This window comes from Gambusia affinis, linkage group LG14 (genome assembly GCF_019740435.1).
Source record: "Gambusia affinis linkage group LG14, SWU_Gaff_1.0, whole genome shotgun sequence".
In the NCBI taxonomy this organism is placed as follows: domain Eukaryota; kingdom Metazoa; phylum Chordata; class Actinopteri; order Cyprinodontiformes; family Poeciliidae; genus Gambusia; species Gambusia affinis.
In genome coordinates, this window is record NC_057881.1 from 885,489 (window position 1) to 902,320 (window position 16,832).

The following is a 16,832-nucleotide window of genomic DNA, read 5'->3' on the forward strand; positions in this document are numbered from 1 at the left end:
GTTTTTAGATTTCTGTTTAACACAGAAGCTCCATAATTGTGTCATAAACACAGATGGGAACAAGCTGTTTACACCCAACAACGGACTTGATCACATCCCACTGAGTGGTGATGTGAAGAGCGGAGGGACGTTTTAATCTGCAGAATGAAAGGATTGCAGTTTGGAAATTCACTGAAATCTGAAGCAGAGGCTTCACCTGCTTCTAACGTTCCTGTGCAGAACAATAATTCACCTTCACTCATGTTGCAGTACTCACATAGGCATCTGGGAAGGCTCGATACTTGGACATCAGGTTGCTGTCTGGTTCATCTTTCTGGTTCTGGAGCCGGGACCCCGCCTGAACGCTGCTGAACTGTGGCCCTCCAGACAAACTGCTGAACTGTGGCCCTCCAGACAGACTGCTGAACTGTGGCCCTCCAGACAGACTGCTGAACTGTGGCCCTCCAGACAGACTGCTGAACTGTGGCCCTCCAGACAGACTGCTGAACTGTGGCCCTCCAGACAAACTGCTGAACTGTGGCCCTCCAGACAAACTGCTGAACTGTGGCCCTCCAGACAGACTGCTGAACTGTGGCCCTCCAGACAAACTGCTGAACTGTGGCCCTCCAGACAGACTGCTGAACTGTGGCCCTCCAGACAAACTGCTGAACTGTGGCCCTCCAGACAGACTGCTGAACTGTGGCCCTCCAGACAAACTGCTGAACTGTGGCCCTCCAGACAGACTGCTGAACAGGGATGCCTGTGATAGCCCCTCATAGCTGAGGCTCCTCCGTAGGACCCCAGGCCCCTGGCTGAACGGGTGGGGCTCTGAGATGGTGGGGGCCCGGTGAGGGTCGATGGAGCCAGTGGGGCTGAGCAAACGGGTGGGGCTGTTGGAGGTGGGGGAGCCTAGGATCAAGGAGGGCGATCGGCTGATCCTGGAGGGGCCGGCGTCTCCATTCAGGGATGAAGAGGAGTTGACGAGGAAGGAGAGGCGCTCCAGTCGGGACCCCGCTGCGTCCCCAACAGGCCCCGCCTCACCAGTCTCGCTCAGTCTCATTCCCAGGGTTCCTGTGTCCGGCAGGGAGCGGAACGGCGGTCGGTGGGCCGTGCCGTTTTCCAACTTCAGGTCCAAGTTTGAGGAGCGGTAAGAGCTGAACAGGACACTGTTGTCTAGGCGAGAGCCGGTGGTGGGAGACGAAGGAGTGCCGTTCCCGTTGTGCAGCGAGGAAGTCAGCTCCTAGGGAAGGAAGAGGACACGGTCTGAGATCGGATCAGAACATTTACCTCCGGACTCCGACCGCCTGTTGATCTAAAGTTTCCTGAATTTTAGAGCAGGAATCCAGATCAGTTTCAATCATTTTATCAAAGATTAAGTCAGAGGTCTTCTGGTTCCACAGTCAAGGTGCTGCTATGGAGAAAGTGCGATCGCCCCAACATTTGCGTTTAGTACGTGGAACACTAAGTAGGAAATGATTATCAGTTCTCAGAGACCGAATGCGGATAAAAATCTCTTTGACTCTGAAAAATGAGAAGGAGCAAAGCCTTCAAGGGCTTTAAAAGCAAGTAAGAGCTTAAAATCTATTCTAAAACAAACTGGAAGCCAATGAAAAGACAAGACAGGTGTAAAGTGGTCCGGTCTGAAAGTGTTGATTGAAAGGTTCAAAGATATCTGGGGTACACCAACATCACAAAATTATTAACAACTTTCTCCAAGTCGCAATGATTTAAGAAAGGCTCAACCTTCCTTAGAAGACAGAAGTCTAGATTGGACAACAGATGCAATTTGATTGTCAAAGGTTTTTTATGTGGTCATTATAGTAGCAGCTTTATGGACAAGCAGGATCCACTCTGTTCTTTGGTCATTAGGAACAGAAAGTTCTGGTTCAACCACTGTTTGATTGCAGGGATGCAAATAAGGAGAGAAAGCAGAGGCTTACTGCACCCTGGCCTTATTGCTGGGTAAATTTGTAGGTCAGTTGAATAGCAATGAAATTTACCATTGTGGCTGTTTCTAATAGATTCCAACTGCAACATATGCAAAGACAAAGTAAAGGGCCCAATATGGAGCCCTGATGTACCCCACACAAAAGACGGGTTGTAAAGTCAAAACTCGGATATTTCCCACAGAACCAAATGAAAGCATCAGAAATGAGCCTCAGCTGGATAAACTGAGCAGATAGAGTTTGAGGGAGAGTACAGGGTACCTGGATCTTCATCAGTTCCATCGGGGAGCGGGCGTCTCTGGACACGTTCCTCTTCAGGCCCAGGTCCAATGGCAGGGTGTACAGCTGGTTCTGGGGCTCCTCTGTCCTCTGGGGGGTGCTACGGACAAAGGGACTACCCACGTCCTCTCTGATGGGGGGTAGGGTGGAGATGACGGGGTTCCCTGTGTCCTCTCTGATGGGGGACAGGGTGGAGATGACGGGGTTCCCTGTGTCCTCTCTGATGGGGGACAGGGTGGAGATGACGGGGTTCCCTGTGTCCTCTCTGATGGGGGACAGGGTGGAGACCAGTGGAGGAGGAGCTGCTCGCACGCCGGTGCTCCGGGGCCTCTGAGAGGGCCCCATGCTCCTCAGGGTGTCCACCAGGCTGTCCATGTCGTTGACGGGGGAGTCGACGTCAGGGGACGTTGGAGGGTCAGGAGAGGCTGGGGGGTCAGGGGTCAGGTCCACCAGGGTGGCCTTGAAGACTCCGGTGAAGAAGGAGGAGTCTTTGTCTTCGGTGCTGCAGGAGGAATCAGAGAGCGGCTCCAGCTCCCACCTCGACTTCCTCCACTCCGTCTCTCCTTTCAGCAGCTCGTCCTCTTCACCTGCAGGAGCAGCTGACTCCTCCCCCTCCTCCAGCAGGCTCCGCCTCCACTCCCCGCCTCCAGCGGGGCTCAAGTACACTGAGCTGTCTGAGGAGCTGAAGCGTGAGGACGGTTCATTGTCTTCAGGGAGGGGGGACCTGCTGGATTTAAACTGAGTCACACCCTGAAAACGGTTCTTCCACTTGTACTCTGGTTCCGGATCGTCTGGCTCGGGTGTGCTGCTGGTTTCCATGGTAACCAGGGACACTTTGTGGAAGCGGGGTTTGGGTTCCTCCTCTCTGGGAGGAGACGGGTTCTTCAGGGTCAGCTTGGTGCTCAGGCTGCTGTAGCCTGAACTCATCCTGTCATCTGGTTCTGGTTCTGGAGGCTGGCAACTGGAGGGACACAGAGAGAAAGGAAGTGATGACACAGTGGTCACATGATCAGTCTCAGGGACTGGTCTAGAGTTCCCCATTCAGAACCATTCTGCATCCTGAACCGGTCCGAGGAACAGAACCAACAGGAGCGGCAGCTGGGAGGACTGGTTAGATAAGCAAAACTCAGTCAGCTGTTGAGCAAACATCCCCTCCCACATGGACCGCAGGAAGAACCCGAACAGAACCAGACCAGAACCTGAGCTTAGACTGGACCTGTGGGAGGGTCGGTCTCCTGTCAGGTTTCATTTCTCTAGTAGAACCAACCTTGTTTAGTTTGAGTTGGGTCCAAATGTTCTGACGCAGAAGTTCTGGAAAACAAATGATTATAAATAAATGACTGAGCTGCAGGAACTGGCGGTTCTGACCCAAATGAGAGCTTTTAAAATGACAGAAAACATATTAAATTAGAATATTATAAAGTAAAAATAAATCAGATTTCTTTTTGGGGGGGTCTAGAACCAAACAAGAGTTGGTCTCCAATGGTTCTGGTTCTTTCCCAACAGAACCACCTCTCTGAACAGGTGAAACCCCAGAGCTCCTCAGTAAGAGGTTAAAGGTCATGACCTCTTCAGAAAGCTGAACGAGGAGGAGTGGACCTTTATTCCTCCACAGAAGGAGGTTCTACTTCCTGTTGGTTCTGATCACATCATGTCATCATTAACCTGAAACGAAACCTTTTACGTTTGTTGTACACTTTCTGTCTGTGTTCTCCAGTCAATGATTAATCAATTACCAAATTGATTATAAAATTGGGGCTGCACAGTGGCACACTGTTGCAGCCAGAAGGTCCTGGGTTCGATTCCCAGCCCAGAGTCTTTCTGCATGCAGTCTGCATGTTCTCCCTGTGCATGCTGGGTTCTCCAGCACACAGCAACAGCATGACAGTAATTGGTGTGTGTGTGTGTTGTTTGTCCTGTCTGTCTCCGTGTTGCCCTGCGACAGACTGGTGACCCGTCCAGGTGACCCGTCCAGGTGACCCCGCCTCTCACCTGTAATGTTTGTCGGAGAGGCAGCAGCTCCCATGACCCCACTAGGGATGAGGGTGAGTTGTTTCAGGGGTGGACTGTGGATGGATTCTGGAACGATTGATCCGATTAATCGTCTTCTGAATCAGAAGAAGTTTCTTGATCCTGCTGGGTTTGGAGGACTGGAGACGTTTCACCATGAAGCCAACCCAAACTGAGCGACCTCAGAACTTTGTGACGCTTCCAGTGAAGCAGGTTTGGAGGATGAGAGGATGAAGGATCTGGTCTGGGGCTCCTGCAGTGAGGAGGAATGTGGACCAGGTGTGGCTCTGAATACCTCCTCATCATCCAGGCAGCTAAAGCATGAAGCTGTTGTTTCAGGTGCAAGGAGCCATGATGGGGTGGAGGGTCAGGACCAGAGTCAGAAAACAAGCAGGCAGGACCAGAACATCGGTTCTGGTCCCAACAGAAACCAGACACAAGGAGTTTCTGAACCAGGGGTCTCAAGGCTGCAACAGCACCAAATGCTGCCATCTAGTGGCTGCCAAACAAACTGCTCCTCTGAAGTCAAAATGCTGAATAATTTTACATGCAGATTACATTTTAGTTTTTTTAGTCATAAATACAACTTAAAATAAAAAATGGCTGTTTTCTTAATTTTTATGACAGAACCTCTTCATGGCCCAATGACGGCTTTTATTTCAGTCATCCATTCTGAGTCGTTTCAGGGGCGGACTGTGAGAATCTTTGCTTAATTTCGAGAATAAAGTAATATTAGCAGAATAAAAACAATTTTAACTGAAAAGAAAAAATTTTGAGAAAAAAAAGCTTTGATTTATAAAGATCTGACGTGAGCAGCTCAGTTTGAGGAGTTGTTTCAGTAGCACTTTATACGACTGACGTGAACACGGAGGAGTCTTCATCAACGTCTGACTGCCATCAGTCAGTTATGACACTTAATGCAAAGTTGCTCTAAAAGCTGCCATTAAAAATGCCAACTTTGCATTAAAGTATCATGATTTACAAAATAATTTTAACAGACATTCATAAAGACTCCTTCATGTCAGTCTAATGCTCACAGTGTCTAATAAAGTCTTCATTATTTCTTATTATTTCTTAGAAACACTCAGTTTGCACAATTGTTTCAAAGTCTGACTGCTGATAATTTGATGCTGTTAAAATATGAATTATTTCTATTATCCATAAACTTATACCAAAGTATAAATAAACAAGATGCTCAAAATTCCTCATTTCAATTTTCTATTTTTTTGTGTTCAAGTTCTCATAAAATATGACTTTATCCTGGCAATATAACGACTTTAATCTTCTAATATTATGTCTTTATTGTCATAATAATAAAGTAAAATCGTAGCCTGGCCCTAATATTAGTTATAAAGTTAACCTGAATTCAAAGTCCAAATAAATAAAAGCTGGCATCTCTTGGAACAAGTTAAACTTTCCCAAACATTCAATCTTCAAAAATGTGATTAAATAGATTTAAATGGATTTTTCACTCCTACTTTGTGCTTTCTGATTCTTTTCAGGCTTTATGTTAAATACAGAACATCTGACCAGCAGTCATCTTGATGGTATTGTTTTGGCGCCACACTGTTCCCATTTCGGTTCTTCCCAGGAACATCCCGTCCCCTTCCTGACCTCTTCCTCCCCCAACCATCAACGGATCACCTGAAGGAAGAGTCGCTCTGTTGAACAAAATGTCTCCCAGAACACAGAGGCTTCATGAAACATCAGAGCGGATAAACCGGACCGCTGGAGCTTCAGCCTCAGGGCATTTCATGACTTTCACTCATTTATCAGAACTTTATCGGACCGTTAATGATCCCATTTCAGTTTAAGGCCGAACAGAGACGTTTGAGTGGGTCGTGAACGCGGATCGGGTCGTGAACGCGGATCGGCTCTCAGCGGCTGTGGGAACCAGCGGGTCTTCCTGACAGCTGCCGCCCCGAGCCGCATTCCTGCAGCGGCGCGTCACTCGGCGCAGCTGCACTGCAAACTAAATGCAAATGAGCTGCAGGTAGGAGCAGAACAGCTGCAGCTATGAAGGCTTTACGATGTTCCGAAAGACGGAACCGACCCGGTACCAGCACGGAGTTCAAACCGTAAAGATGCGAAGGATGTTCGGGTTCCTCCATCTGCGGAGAAACCACCAAGGAGTCCAGACCCTCCAGAACCGGCTGGTAGGAGAAGTATCATGATCTGGGCCAGGATACCGGGACACTTCAGATTCTAAAGCAACGCCTGCTGCCTTCAGGGCCACATCCCCTCCAGGAAAATCCATAACTTTTTCATGGAAATGATGGAAAAACACATTTTACCTTCATGATCAGAAGAGCTTCAGGCATAAAAAGTTAAATCAGCTGCAGCAGAAACAAAACAAACTTTTTGCTTTTTTAATGATTTTCCTGATTTCAGTTTTAAGAGAAGAATCCTCCTGCAGCCTGAATCTCGGATCAGAACCGGATTTTCTGAACGAACCGTCAGTAAAACGAAAACCCAACGCAGACTCTTCGGACTGAGCCCAGACCAGAACATCATGTTCGGGTTTTAGCAGTTTTGTTTTCCCGCTGGTTAACAGAACCGGCCTGAGTGTGAACCGGACCGGGATGTTTAAATCCTGGCAGTCTCGGCTCTGCTGAATGGATCAGACTCACCTGCCGTCCAGATGAGCCGCGGCGCGGGCGGGATGCGGTCCAGGCGGTCTACGTCCGTCCAGAGCCGACGTCAGGTCTGACACCTGTCGCTGCGTGGCGGCGGCTCCGTTAACGCGGCTCGTTCTGATCCCCGCCCCCTCGGGACGGCCGGCGGCGTCAGGCGTCCCCCCCGCTGCAGGACGCGTGAAGGCGCGTTCCTCTTCCTCCTCCTCTTCCTCTCCTGGCGGCCGGACTCGCAGCTCCTCTCGGATTTCCTCGGTTCTCCTGGGGTCAGAAACCAGAACCGGTCCCGGCAGGTTCGGGGCTTTCTGAGCGGAATCTTCGGTTTCTGCGGCCTGGTTTCCCTCCGCCGGCGCACCGGCGGCGGGCGGGGCCGAGCCGCATTCCTGCAGCCTGTTTACCTGCGGAACCGGTGGCTCCGGCTCCTCCCACACTCTCACCTGTGCCGAGGCTGTTTCTGCTTTCTCCTCTGACCTCTGACCTCTGGGGGTCTCAAAATCCCCCCCGCCGTCCCGCAGGTCCGCCTCCTCTCCGCTCTCCGGGGTTTCCTCCGGGGCGCTGAAGTAAAGCTCTCCGCCGTCGTCCGAACCGACGCTTAGGTAGGCCGGACTCAGAGCCCGGTCCGGTTCGGGAGGTTCGGAGAAGTCCTGAACGTTCATTCCGCGATCCGGAGGCAAGCAGTCTGCTGCGATCGGCCGTCCGACCGGAACCAGTCTGGGTTCAGAGCCGGAAACCCGAGAGTCAGTCCCCGGAGACTCTGCGGTAACCGGAGAAGCGGTCCGAACCCGAATCACACGGCTCGGTTTGGTTTCAGTAGAACCGGAAAAACCTGCGCCGGGGCCCGGTGACAGTAGAGGGAGGGTCTGGACCCCAGGCGGTTCTGGTTCTGGGACCCGGTCTGGAGACCGAACCAGGAAGAACCGAGGAGGAAACAGAGAATTATAGAGAGTTCCGAACACCGAATCCCGACCCGAACCAGGGCGGGCAGGCGGTACCACCGCGTCCGGTTCAGGGTCAGAACCTGCAGCTGAGACAGCAGGTACCATCAGGTCCAGTACAGAACTTTCAGCTGGTACCGGTGGGTTCGGTTCTGGATCAGAACATTTAGCTGGTTCTGGGTCAAAACCTTCAGCGGGTGCTGCCGGGTCCAGTTCAGAAAGTTCAACTGTTACTTTTAGGTCCAGCTTGGTACCTTCACCTGGTACCGTCGGGTTCGGTTCGGAGCTGCCCGGTTCCGGTTCTGGGATCATAGAGAGTGTTAACGCTTCTTCAGGTTCCGGTTCGCCCAGAGTTGAACCCGAGTCCCGCCTGGAGGAACCGGTCCGCTGCTCCAGAACCACAGTCCGGGGTCCTGAGGTACCGTGAGGTTCTGGATCCGGACTCGGACCATCAGAACCATCCCCGTTTCTCGATGCAGTGGATGAGGTGAGGTTCTGGTCCGCACCTGGTTCTGCCTGTTTGGACCGGAGGTCGGGAACAGTCGGGACGTGTGTTCGGGCCGTCGGAACCGGAAACTCCGGGTTGGAGGTGATCAGAGTTCTGGAGGTTCTGTTGGAGAGAATCTCCTCCGGTTCTGGTCGGGTTCTGGTTAACGACCCTGCAGTGAAGGAGAGCGGTTCGGCCCGGTTGGAGGACGGGGCAGGGGGAGACGGGATGTCGAAGGTTCCGCTGGTATCGAGTTCGGGTTGAGACAAACTGAACCGGGTTTTCGGGTCGGCCCGGTCCAGATCCAGGCGAGAGACGGGGTTCTGAGGGAGAGGAGAGACAGGTTCGGATTAAAACATCTGGAGGGAAACAGAACCACAGAGTCCATCCCAGCAGAACCAGCCGTTCTGGACCAGAACCAGAACTTTCTGATTTTTTAAAATTCTAAAATCGTTTCAGAAAGTTCAGAACCAGAGAAGCTCCAGGTTCTGTTCGGATGGACCTGAACCATCAGACCGGGTCAAGGTGTTACCTCCTCCTCCAGCTGGTTGCTATGGAGACCAAAGGCGCTCCTGGAGAATTCCTCTTCATCCCTCCTCCTCCTCTTCCTCAGGCCGAAAGAGAACGAAGCAAAACGACGCGGAGACGTGAGATCCAAGTCCGAGTAACTGAGGAGAACCTGGAGGAGGAGAGGAAGGAGGGATGAGAGGATAGAGGAGAGGAAGGAGGGATGAGAGGATGGAGGAGAGGAAGGAGGGGGAGAGGAAGGAGGGATGAGAGGATGGAGGGATGAGAAGATGGAGGAGGAGAGGATGGAGGAGGAGAGGATGGAGGGATGAGAGGAAGGAGGGATGAGAAGATGGAGGGATGAGAAGATGGAGGAGAGGAAGGAGGGATGAGAGGATGGAGGGATGAGAAGATGGAGGGATGAGAGGATGGAGGAGGAGAGGATGGAGGGATGAGAGGATGGAGGGATGAGAAGATGAAGGAGGGATGAGAGGATGGAGGGATGAGAAGATGGAGGAGGAGAGGAAGGAGGGATGAGAGGATGGAGGGATGAGAAGATGGAGGGATGAGAGGATGGAGGAGAGGAAGGAGGGATGAGAGGATGGAGGGATGAGAAGATGGAGGAGGAGAAGATGGAGGGATGAGAGGATGGAGGAGAGGAAGGAGGGATGGAGGAGGAGAGGATGGAGGGATGAGAGGATGGAGGAGGAGAGGAAGGAGGGATGAGAGGATGGAGGATGAGAGGAAGGAGGGATGAGAGGATGGAGGGATGAGAGGATGGAGGAGGAGAGGATGGAGGAGGAGAGGATGGAGGAGAGGATGGAGGAGGAGAAGATGGAGGGATGAGAGGATGGAGGGATGAGAAGATGGAGGGATGAGAGGATGGAGGGATGAGAGGATGGAGGGATGAGAGGATGGAGGAGGAGAGGATGGAGAGGTAAATGGTTGGATGGCTGGATCCAGATGCAGAAATAACTCCAGAGGCACCAGAACCTCCTTGCAGTTCTGACCCGGCCCGGTTCTCAGAACCTGCAGTTTCACCACCAGATTGTAGTTTTCTCTCTCTGCTCGGTTTGAGTTTGGACCCGACTGCTGAGTTCTGAGCAGAACCGGACTGACAGAACCACACACCACCAGCAGAACCGAACCTGTTTTGGTTCTGTTTGCAGAACATTTCGACCCAGAAAAGAAGTTCTGCTGCAACGGCAGGACGCCGCAGAGTAAAGCAGTGGCGCCCTCTGCTGGTCAAACTGAAAACCCACAGAAACCAGCAGAACCAGGAGAAGTTCTTGGTTCGGCCCGGATGGAGAACATCCTGGATCAAGATGGTTCTGATTCCGGGTCACCTGAAGGAGCCCTGAGCCACTCAGCGCCGGAAACACCCACTGCACCCAAACACATCGCTGAAACACATCTGGACCTCAGAAAACCGGTTCTAGTTTCTGTCACCTGTGTTAGCAGGAGGTAGTGAGCTTCACTGACCTTTGACCTGGACTCGGTGGCGCAGACAGAGGAAGTCTTCTTCAGGGAGGCCAGACTGTCGTCGTCCTCTGGAGTCCTGAAGAAGAAACACGTCAGATTATTACTGCAATAATCTGATTACAGACATAAAAATAACGTTTTATATTTTTAATTTTTCCTTTTAGCCACTTGAATTTCAGGGTGACAACCGTTTTTCAAGATGGCCACCATTTTTTATCCTTTTCAATAAATTATTGCTATAAAATATTTCCTGTTTTCATGTCTAGGATGAACTTTATGCCACATCGTGTTTTCTACTTTGGTCGTTCTGTTCATACAACTTTACAGTGATGATATGCAGTAAAATCAGAAACTGAGCAGCTTGTTAGCATTAGCTTCTTCTCATTGTTTTGTTTAGCAGTTCAGTGGTACCTTCTGCTAATTTTTTAAAAATGTATCAAGCAGTTTTGTATTAGCTTTTGCACTTAGTGGCTTAACGTTAGTTTTGCTTTTAGCAGTGTAGCATAGGTTCTGCTAATTTTTTAATTTATTGGGCAGTTCAATCTGAGCTACTAATTTTAGCATTAGCTTATTTTAATCTTTTAAATGTGTTCCACAGTTTAGTGTCAGTTTCTTCAAATTTTTTGTTTAGCAGCTTAGTTTTTGCTACTTTTATGTATTACGCAGTTTGTGTTAGCTGCTGCATTTAGCTTTTATGTTAATTTTTAAAAATGTATTTAGTGGTTTAACATCAGCTTCCTGTGATTTTTGTGTGTTTAATGGTTTAACTTTAGCTTATGCTAATGTGTTATGTGTTTAGTGGAGCTGAGATTTGTATTTAGTGACTTGCTGCTAAGAGAATCTAACGTTTTGTTAGCCATTTTGAAAAATGTCCACCAAAAAAAAGGAAATACATGATCAAGAATATGCTTATGATTTCTATATTTTAGAATATTTAGTTTGTTTTTGTTTGTTTTAAAGGTTTTAGTGGCCTTTATTTGAAAGTAGTTCAACAGGAAACAGGATAATGAGAAAGAAGGAAAACATGCGGCAAATGTCACCAGGCTGGGAATCGAACCTGCGACCACCGTCACGAGGACTAGGGCCTCAATACGTGGGTTGTGCTTTCCCTCTGCGCCACCACAGCAACCCCAGAATATGTAGTTTGTGATCTAACAAACACATTAACTTAATTAGTGAATTTATTTAAAAAAAATAAAAAATTTTCCATGACAGCAAAGGCAGCCATTTAGAAAAATGAAAAAATAAATACATATAATTTTTGTGTGTGATTTGACATAAAAATTATTTGTCTGTGATAAATATTGGAAAATTAAGTGCAAAACTAAATTTCCCTCGATGACTCCTGAAAAATGGCCTCCATCTTGAATTGTTTTTAGGTTTAGAGAACATCAGATTTTCTGCATTAAATCATCATGTCATCGTCAAACAGGAATCTTCTTCCAGGCCCAGTTCCTTCTCTATCGTCCGGGATTTCTCTCTGTCGGTAGGGTTGACCTTTGACCTTCTTTTGACACCAAACAGGAAATCTGATGAAAGGCCAGCAGTTTATAGCTCAGTCCCCACGCGTTCCCACTGGTCCCCACGCGTTCCCACTGGTCCCCACGCGTTCCCACTGGTCCCCACGCGTTCCCACTGGTCCCCACGCGTTCCCACTGGTCCCCACGCGTTCCCACTGGTCCCCACGCGTTCCCAGATAGCAGGACGAGTTGCAGATCTGTTGCAGCTGCCAAGTGTTTGCATGTCAACAAGCAGGAAACACTCAGACTTTCCATGTTTGAACTTTCAACAGCTGACTGTCACAGAAAGAACGTGAGCGAGTGAAGGCCGTCCAACAGGAAGTGGCTGTGGAGAGAAAGTGTTTCCTCTGCAGGCGCAGTGAAATGTGACACCGTGCTGTAACAGAACCCGTTTGGACCGCCGTAAATAGAAGCCGACAGACTGCCTGGTGAAGGAGAGTCCAGGCGTCGTTTCGTAAAAAAGTTCGGATTCTTTACGTTGACTCAAACATGACGCCATGTTGGTTGTTTTCAAAATCTGCTCTAAAGATTCATATTCAGCTTTTTATTTTATTACTACATTGATTTTTGTCATTTAATGTTAAAGGTAAATATTCTAAATTTTTAGGAACAGAATATAAACAGAAGGTCTGACAGCAGCAACAGATGAAAAAGTTCACATTAAATCTAAATATAAAGAAATAATAATAATATAGTGTAGAAGACAAAGGGAAAATACTGCAGCAGTTATTAGAAAGAGTGATACTGGATGCAACAATATTAAAATTGATATCTGAAACTCGTTTCTCTCAGATATTTTGACGCTTCGTCTCCATCGGAGGAACATCAGACAAAGACGACGTGATTATTTCTATTAAATATTATTTCCAGAGATTTTTATCTCAGTTTATTATTCTCTGTAACCATAGAGATGAACTTTGAAAACCTTAAACAGAATATGATTTATTTTAGGATAAAGGGTTCAATAAACCAGGATCCACCTGGTTAAAGGATCCGATGTCTGAAAGCTGCCAGAACCAGAACCAACCAGACCAACTGGGCCAGAACAACACGGACAGAAAAACCTCAGGAGACTCAAACTGCTGCAGCTGCTGCAGCTCTGATCTGATAACAGTTTGTGTCTCTTCTCAGCCTGGTCATAAAGTTAATGACCAACCAGATCAGCCTCAGGTCGAAACTTCAGAGTCACAGTTGCTTCGTTTTGGGTCCAGTTGGTTCGTTTTGGGTCCAGTTGGTTTGTTTTGGGTCCAGCTGGTTCGTTTTGGGTCCAGTTGGGTTGCTTCGTTTTGGGTCCAGCTGGTTCGTTTTGGGTCCAGTTTGTTCGTTTTGGGTCCAGCTGGTTCGTTTTGGGTCCAGTTGGTTCGGTTTGGGTCCAGTTGGTTCTGACTCAATCAGGAGCTGCAGAAATCTTCCAGAATGTTCCTTTAAAAGCACAAACTGTCGGCCTTCATCGTGGCTGGGTGAGGATGATGAGGATGATGAGGATGAAGAGGATGATGAGGATGAAGAGGATGATGAGGATGAAGAGGATGATGAGGATGAAGAGGATGAAGAGGATGATGAGGATGATGAGGATGAAGAGGATGATGAGGATGATGAGGATGATGAGGATGATGAGGATGTCGTTCTGTTTGTGCGACTCATTCCAGAGGAAGTGACTCACAGCAGAAGACAGAAACTAACGAAGCGATCCGGAGACAAAGACTCTCTTTGTCGGCTCGTTAGCAGCTGCTTGTGAAAGCATCAGGCATGCAGAGAGGCAGGTTCCTCCGTCAGGGTGGGTCCACACAGAACCGCCCGCAGCATCACCCCGCAGGTAAAAGGCCCAGAGCCGGGATTACAGCTAATCCTGCAGCTTAACCTCAGAGTATCAACAGATTAAATCTCTGCAGATCCACAATTCATCAGAGAAAAATTCATAAACAAAATAAAGATTCAGATCAGTTGAATTGTGGAACCTCAACCTTTGTCTAGTTTTAGTGCAAATATCTGATTAGACTTCAAACAAAAGCAACTTAAAGAACTTTTTAGTAAAACAGAAGCTGATTTACAGTCAATAATTATTGAATATTGATAAAAACACCAGTTCTGCTGCAGATCTTTGGGAAAAACATTTTGTTTTCCATGTTTTTTATTGTTTCTTTTATCATGATAAAAGTTTTGATTTATTGTTATGATAAATTCCAGATGATTTTTTTAAACTTTCCATATATTGATGATCTAGTTTCAGTATTTTCTCCAGTGTTTGTTCAAGGAAAGCATTATTACATATTTCATGTTTATTGATGATTAAATTTAATGTTTGTTTCTGGTTTCTCAGTTAAACTGTGATTTGTTTTTATGACATTTTATTTTTGTTTTAATGACATGAAGCACTTTGAACTGACTTGCTGCTGAAATCTGCTAAACAAATAAACTTTATATCAATAAATCATGTTCCAAATTATTATGCTGGTGATTTTTTCTCAGATTTTTCTAAATGTTCAAAGCAAATGATGGTCAGTATAATTATCAAGTTATGAACTATTACAGTATAAATCTAATTTTACTGAACAAAGATCCCCATGAAAACAGGACTTAAATTAAAAACTCAAAATGTTCCACATTATTCTGCACAGCAGATTTTATAACATTTTATGGATTATAAAAAAACTACAAATGGTCATTCTGTGAATGTGCAGCATCACATGGACTAAAATCAAATCTATTTCAATCAGAAACATCTTAACAGAACCGGTTCCATGTTAACAGAACCGGTTCCATGTTAACAGACCCGGTTCCATGTTAACAGAACAATTCTTCATCCTTTAACTTTGAGTTTGTGGAAAGTTTCTGTTGAATTTCCCAATAAGAGCCTCAATCCTCTGGAGGCTCCAGCAGCTTCTAATAACTGTTTGCTGCTTTTTAAGGACATTTTAACATTTGATTCTGGATCCCATCAATGTGTCCAACAGAAACTTTCCTCATTCTGCCTTCATCTGTAGAAACCATCTTGGTTTTGAATCAGCCATAAATCTCTTCACAGAACGAAAACGCTTCAGTTTTCATTAATATCTCATGTTTTCATACCTTATCATACGGCACTGCACTATCTGATGATTTTCATCAGCAGAGATTGTTTCTCTTTCCCATATTGGTTGAAACCTGTGGCCTGATTAATAATGTGGAACATCCTTCTTAAGTAGATTTCCTTTAATTGATCTCATCAGACAAACTGCTCTGAAATTAATGACAGTGATTCAAAGATACAAAACCATCTATACATTTAATAACACAACAAAAAAATGTATCTTTCCGACACTTAAATCCAATTTGCATAATAATTTGAAACACTGTAAAGCTGAAAATATGACTGAATGCACACTAAACTCTGTGTCTCTGTTTGTGTCTCTAAAGTTTTCTGCAGAGAAGTTCTGCCCGGTTCCAGTTCCTCATATTTAATGTCTACATATCAGAACCAGCCCACTATTGCCCACACAAAGGTGGGGGTCACCATGACAACCGGTGTGTCCCGTTTCCTGAAGCTTTCCAAACATTTCCTGAGCTTAAAGAAACAGACGCAAATCAATTAAATAGGCTCAGGGCGGCGAGCTCAGGGCGGCGAGCTCAGGGCGGCAGGCTCAGGGCGGCGAGCTCAGGGCGGCAGGCTCAGGGCGGCAGGCTCAGGGCGGCGAGCTCAGGGCGGCTAGCGTACGCCCACCTGCAGCTCCAGAACCGACATCAAGATGAGGAGGAAGCTCAGTAAGTTCAGGGAGGCACAGTAGAGGCAGAGTAGTGATGTGGGATGACAGATAATCTAAAATCTGAACTTCATTTAAGAAACACAAGGTGCAGCTGAGACCTCCATGATGGAGGGAAGACCACAGGTCAAAGGTCATCTCCATTGAGTAACTTTCATTCAGAACCGTTTGGAGTCCAAACTGCTCAGAACCTTTGACCCCACACAGAGGTTGTGGAAGCACCAACATGCTGCCTTTCTGGTCTGGTGTCTGAAACCACAGAGTCACAGGCTGAGTCAAGGTGGCTACGTTAATCATTTTAGAACCATTTTAGAACCTTCCAGACCTCCAGGAACCAGCCAGAACCAGCTGAGGCAACCCGGCCGAATCCGCTCAGACTCTAAAAACAACCCGAATCTCTGTACTGATTGGTTCTGGTTCTGGTTCTGCTGGACAAGCGGCCTCCCACCTTACTGAGGTCAAATCTGACCCAAACAGAGCCGGAACCAGAAGCACCACCACGTTAAGTTTGACCGGAAGTGATAAGGTGGCTGACAGGAGCAGCTGCTGCGCGCCGTGACGTCACCAGCATGTTTACAGGCGCTGGACCCATCCGAACCAACAGAACCTACCGGACCTCCTGCTGCCTCTCTGCCTCCATCTTCGTTTTCATCTTCAGCTTCGGGAACTTGAACTTCTTCCTGTCGTGCTGTTTCTGCGCAGACTCGTCCGGAACCGGTTCGGTTCTGGAGAACAGAGTTCTCAAAGACTTCCTGGAGGACTTCTTCTTCTTCTTCTCCTCCATGTCGGCTGCTTCAGGCTGCTGCTGCAGATGACAGCTGCTGCTGCTGCTGCTGCTCTTTGAGCAGAACCGACGCTCAGGTGCGGGCCACGCCCCTCACCCGGAACCCCCCCCCCCCATCCCTCTCTCTCACACACACACACACACACACACACACACACCTGGCAGAGACAGCTGCTGTTGAAAAGCCCGGATCTAGACCCGGGATCAGGATCCTCTGGTTCTGCACCACCAACAGAATCTTCAGAATTTATTTTCGTATTCATTCATTTTAAAAGTTGCATAAACCCACCAATCAGAGCTGCCGCAGGCATGACGTCACTCTAGCTCTCCAGCTGCTGCTTTATCGTGAAGATAAATATTAAAATAATTTTATTGTCTGTAAATGATAAACAAACGAGTCTAACAGAAAAACGTTTTAGTTTGTGCTAACTGAATATGGGTCAGTATGGCAGGCCGATTTAACATAGAATCAGCTTCACCACATTCATATATCTGAATCTGGTTCATGAATGTAAATTAATTAAGGTATT

At 47.6% G+C, this 16,832-nt stretch overlaps 1 protein-coding gene across 2 annotated transcripts in view; it reads right to left on the reverse strand.

Moving 5' to 3' along the window:
* crybg2 (crystallin beta-gamma domain containing 2) overlaps window positions 1–16,366 on the reverse strand; it is a 28,884-nt gene extending 12,518 nt beyond the window's left edge. Inside the window, exons 1-7 of one of the 2 annotated variants that reach the window (XM_044139479.1) lie at window positions 16,130–16,366; window positions 10,259–10,334; window positions 8,802–8,948; window positions 6,845–8,592; window positions 2,187–3,165; window positions 712–1,219; window positions 257–657 (exon numbers count right to left, since the gene is read on the reverse strand). In XM_044139479.1, coding sequence (XP_043995414.1) covers window positions 257–657; window positions 712–1,219; window positions 2,187–3,165; window positions 6,845–8,592; window positions 8,802–8,948; window positions 10,259–10,334; window positions 16,130–16,302 — 4,032 coding nt within the window. In that variant the 5' untranslated portion in view covers window positions 16,303–16,366. Of the gene's footprint in view, window positions 1–256; window positions 1,220–2,186; window positions 3,166–6,844; window positions 8,593–8,801; window positions 8,949–10,258; window positions 10,335–16,129 lie in introns of both variants that reach the window. The other variant, XM_044139478.1, reaches the window with a different exon arrangement.
* Between the last annotated feature and the right edge of the window lie 466 nt (window positions 16,367–16,832).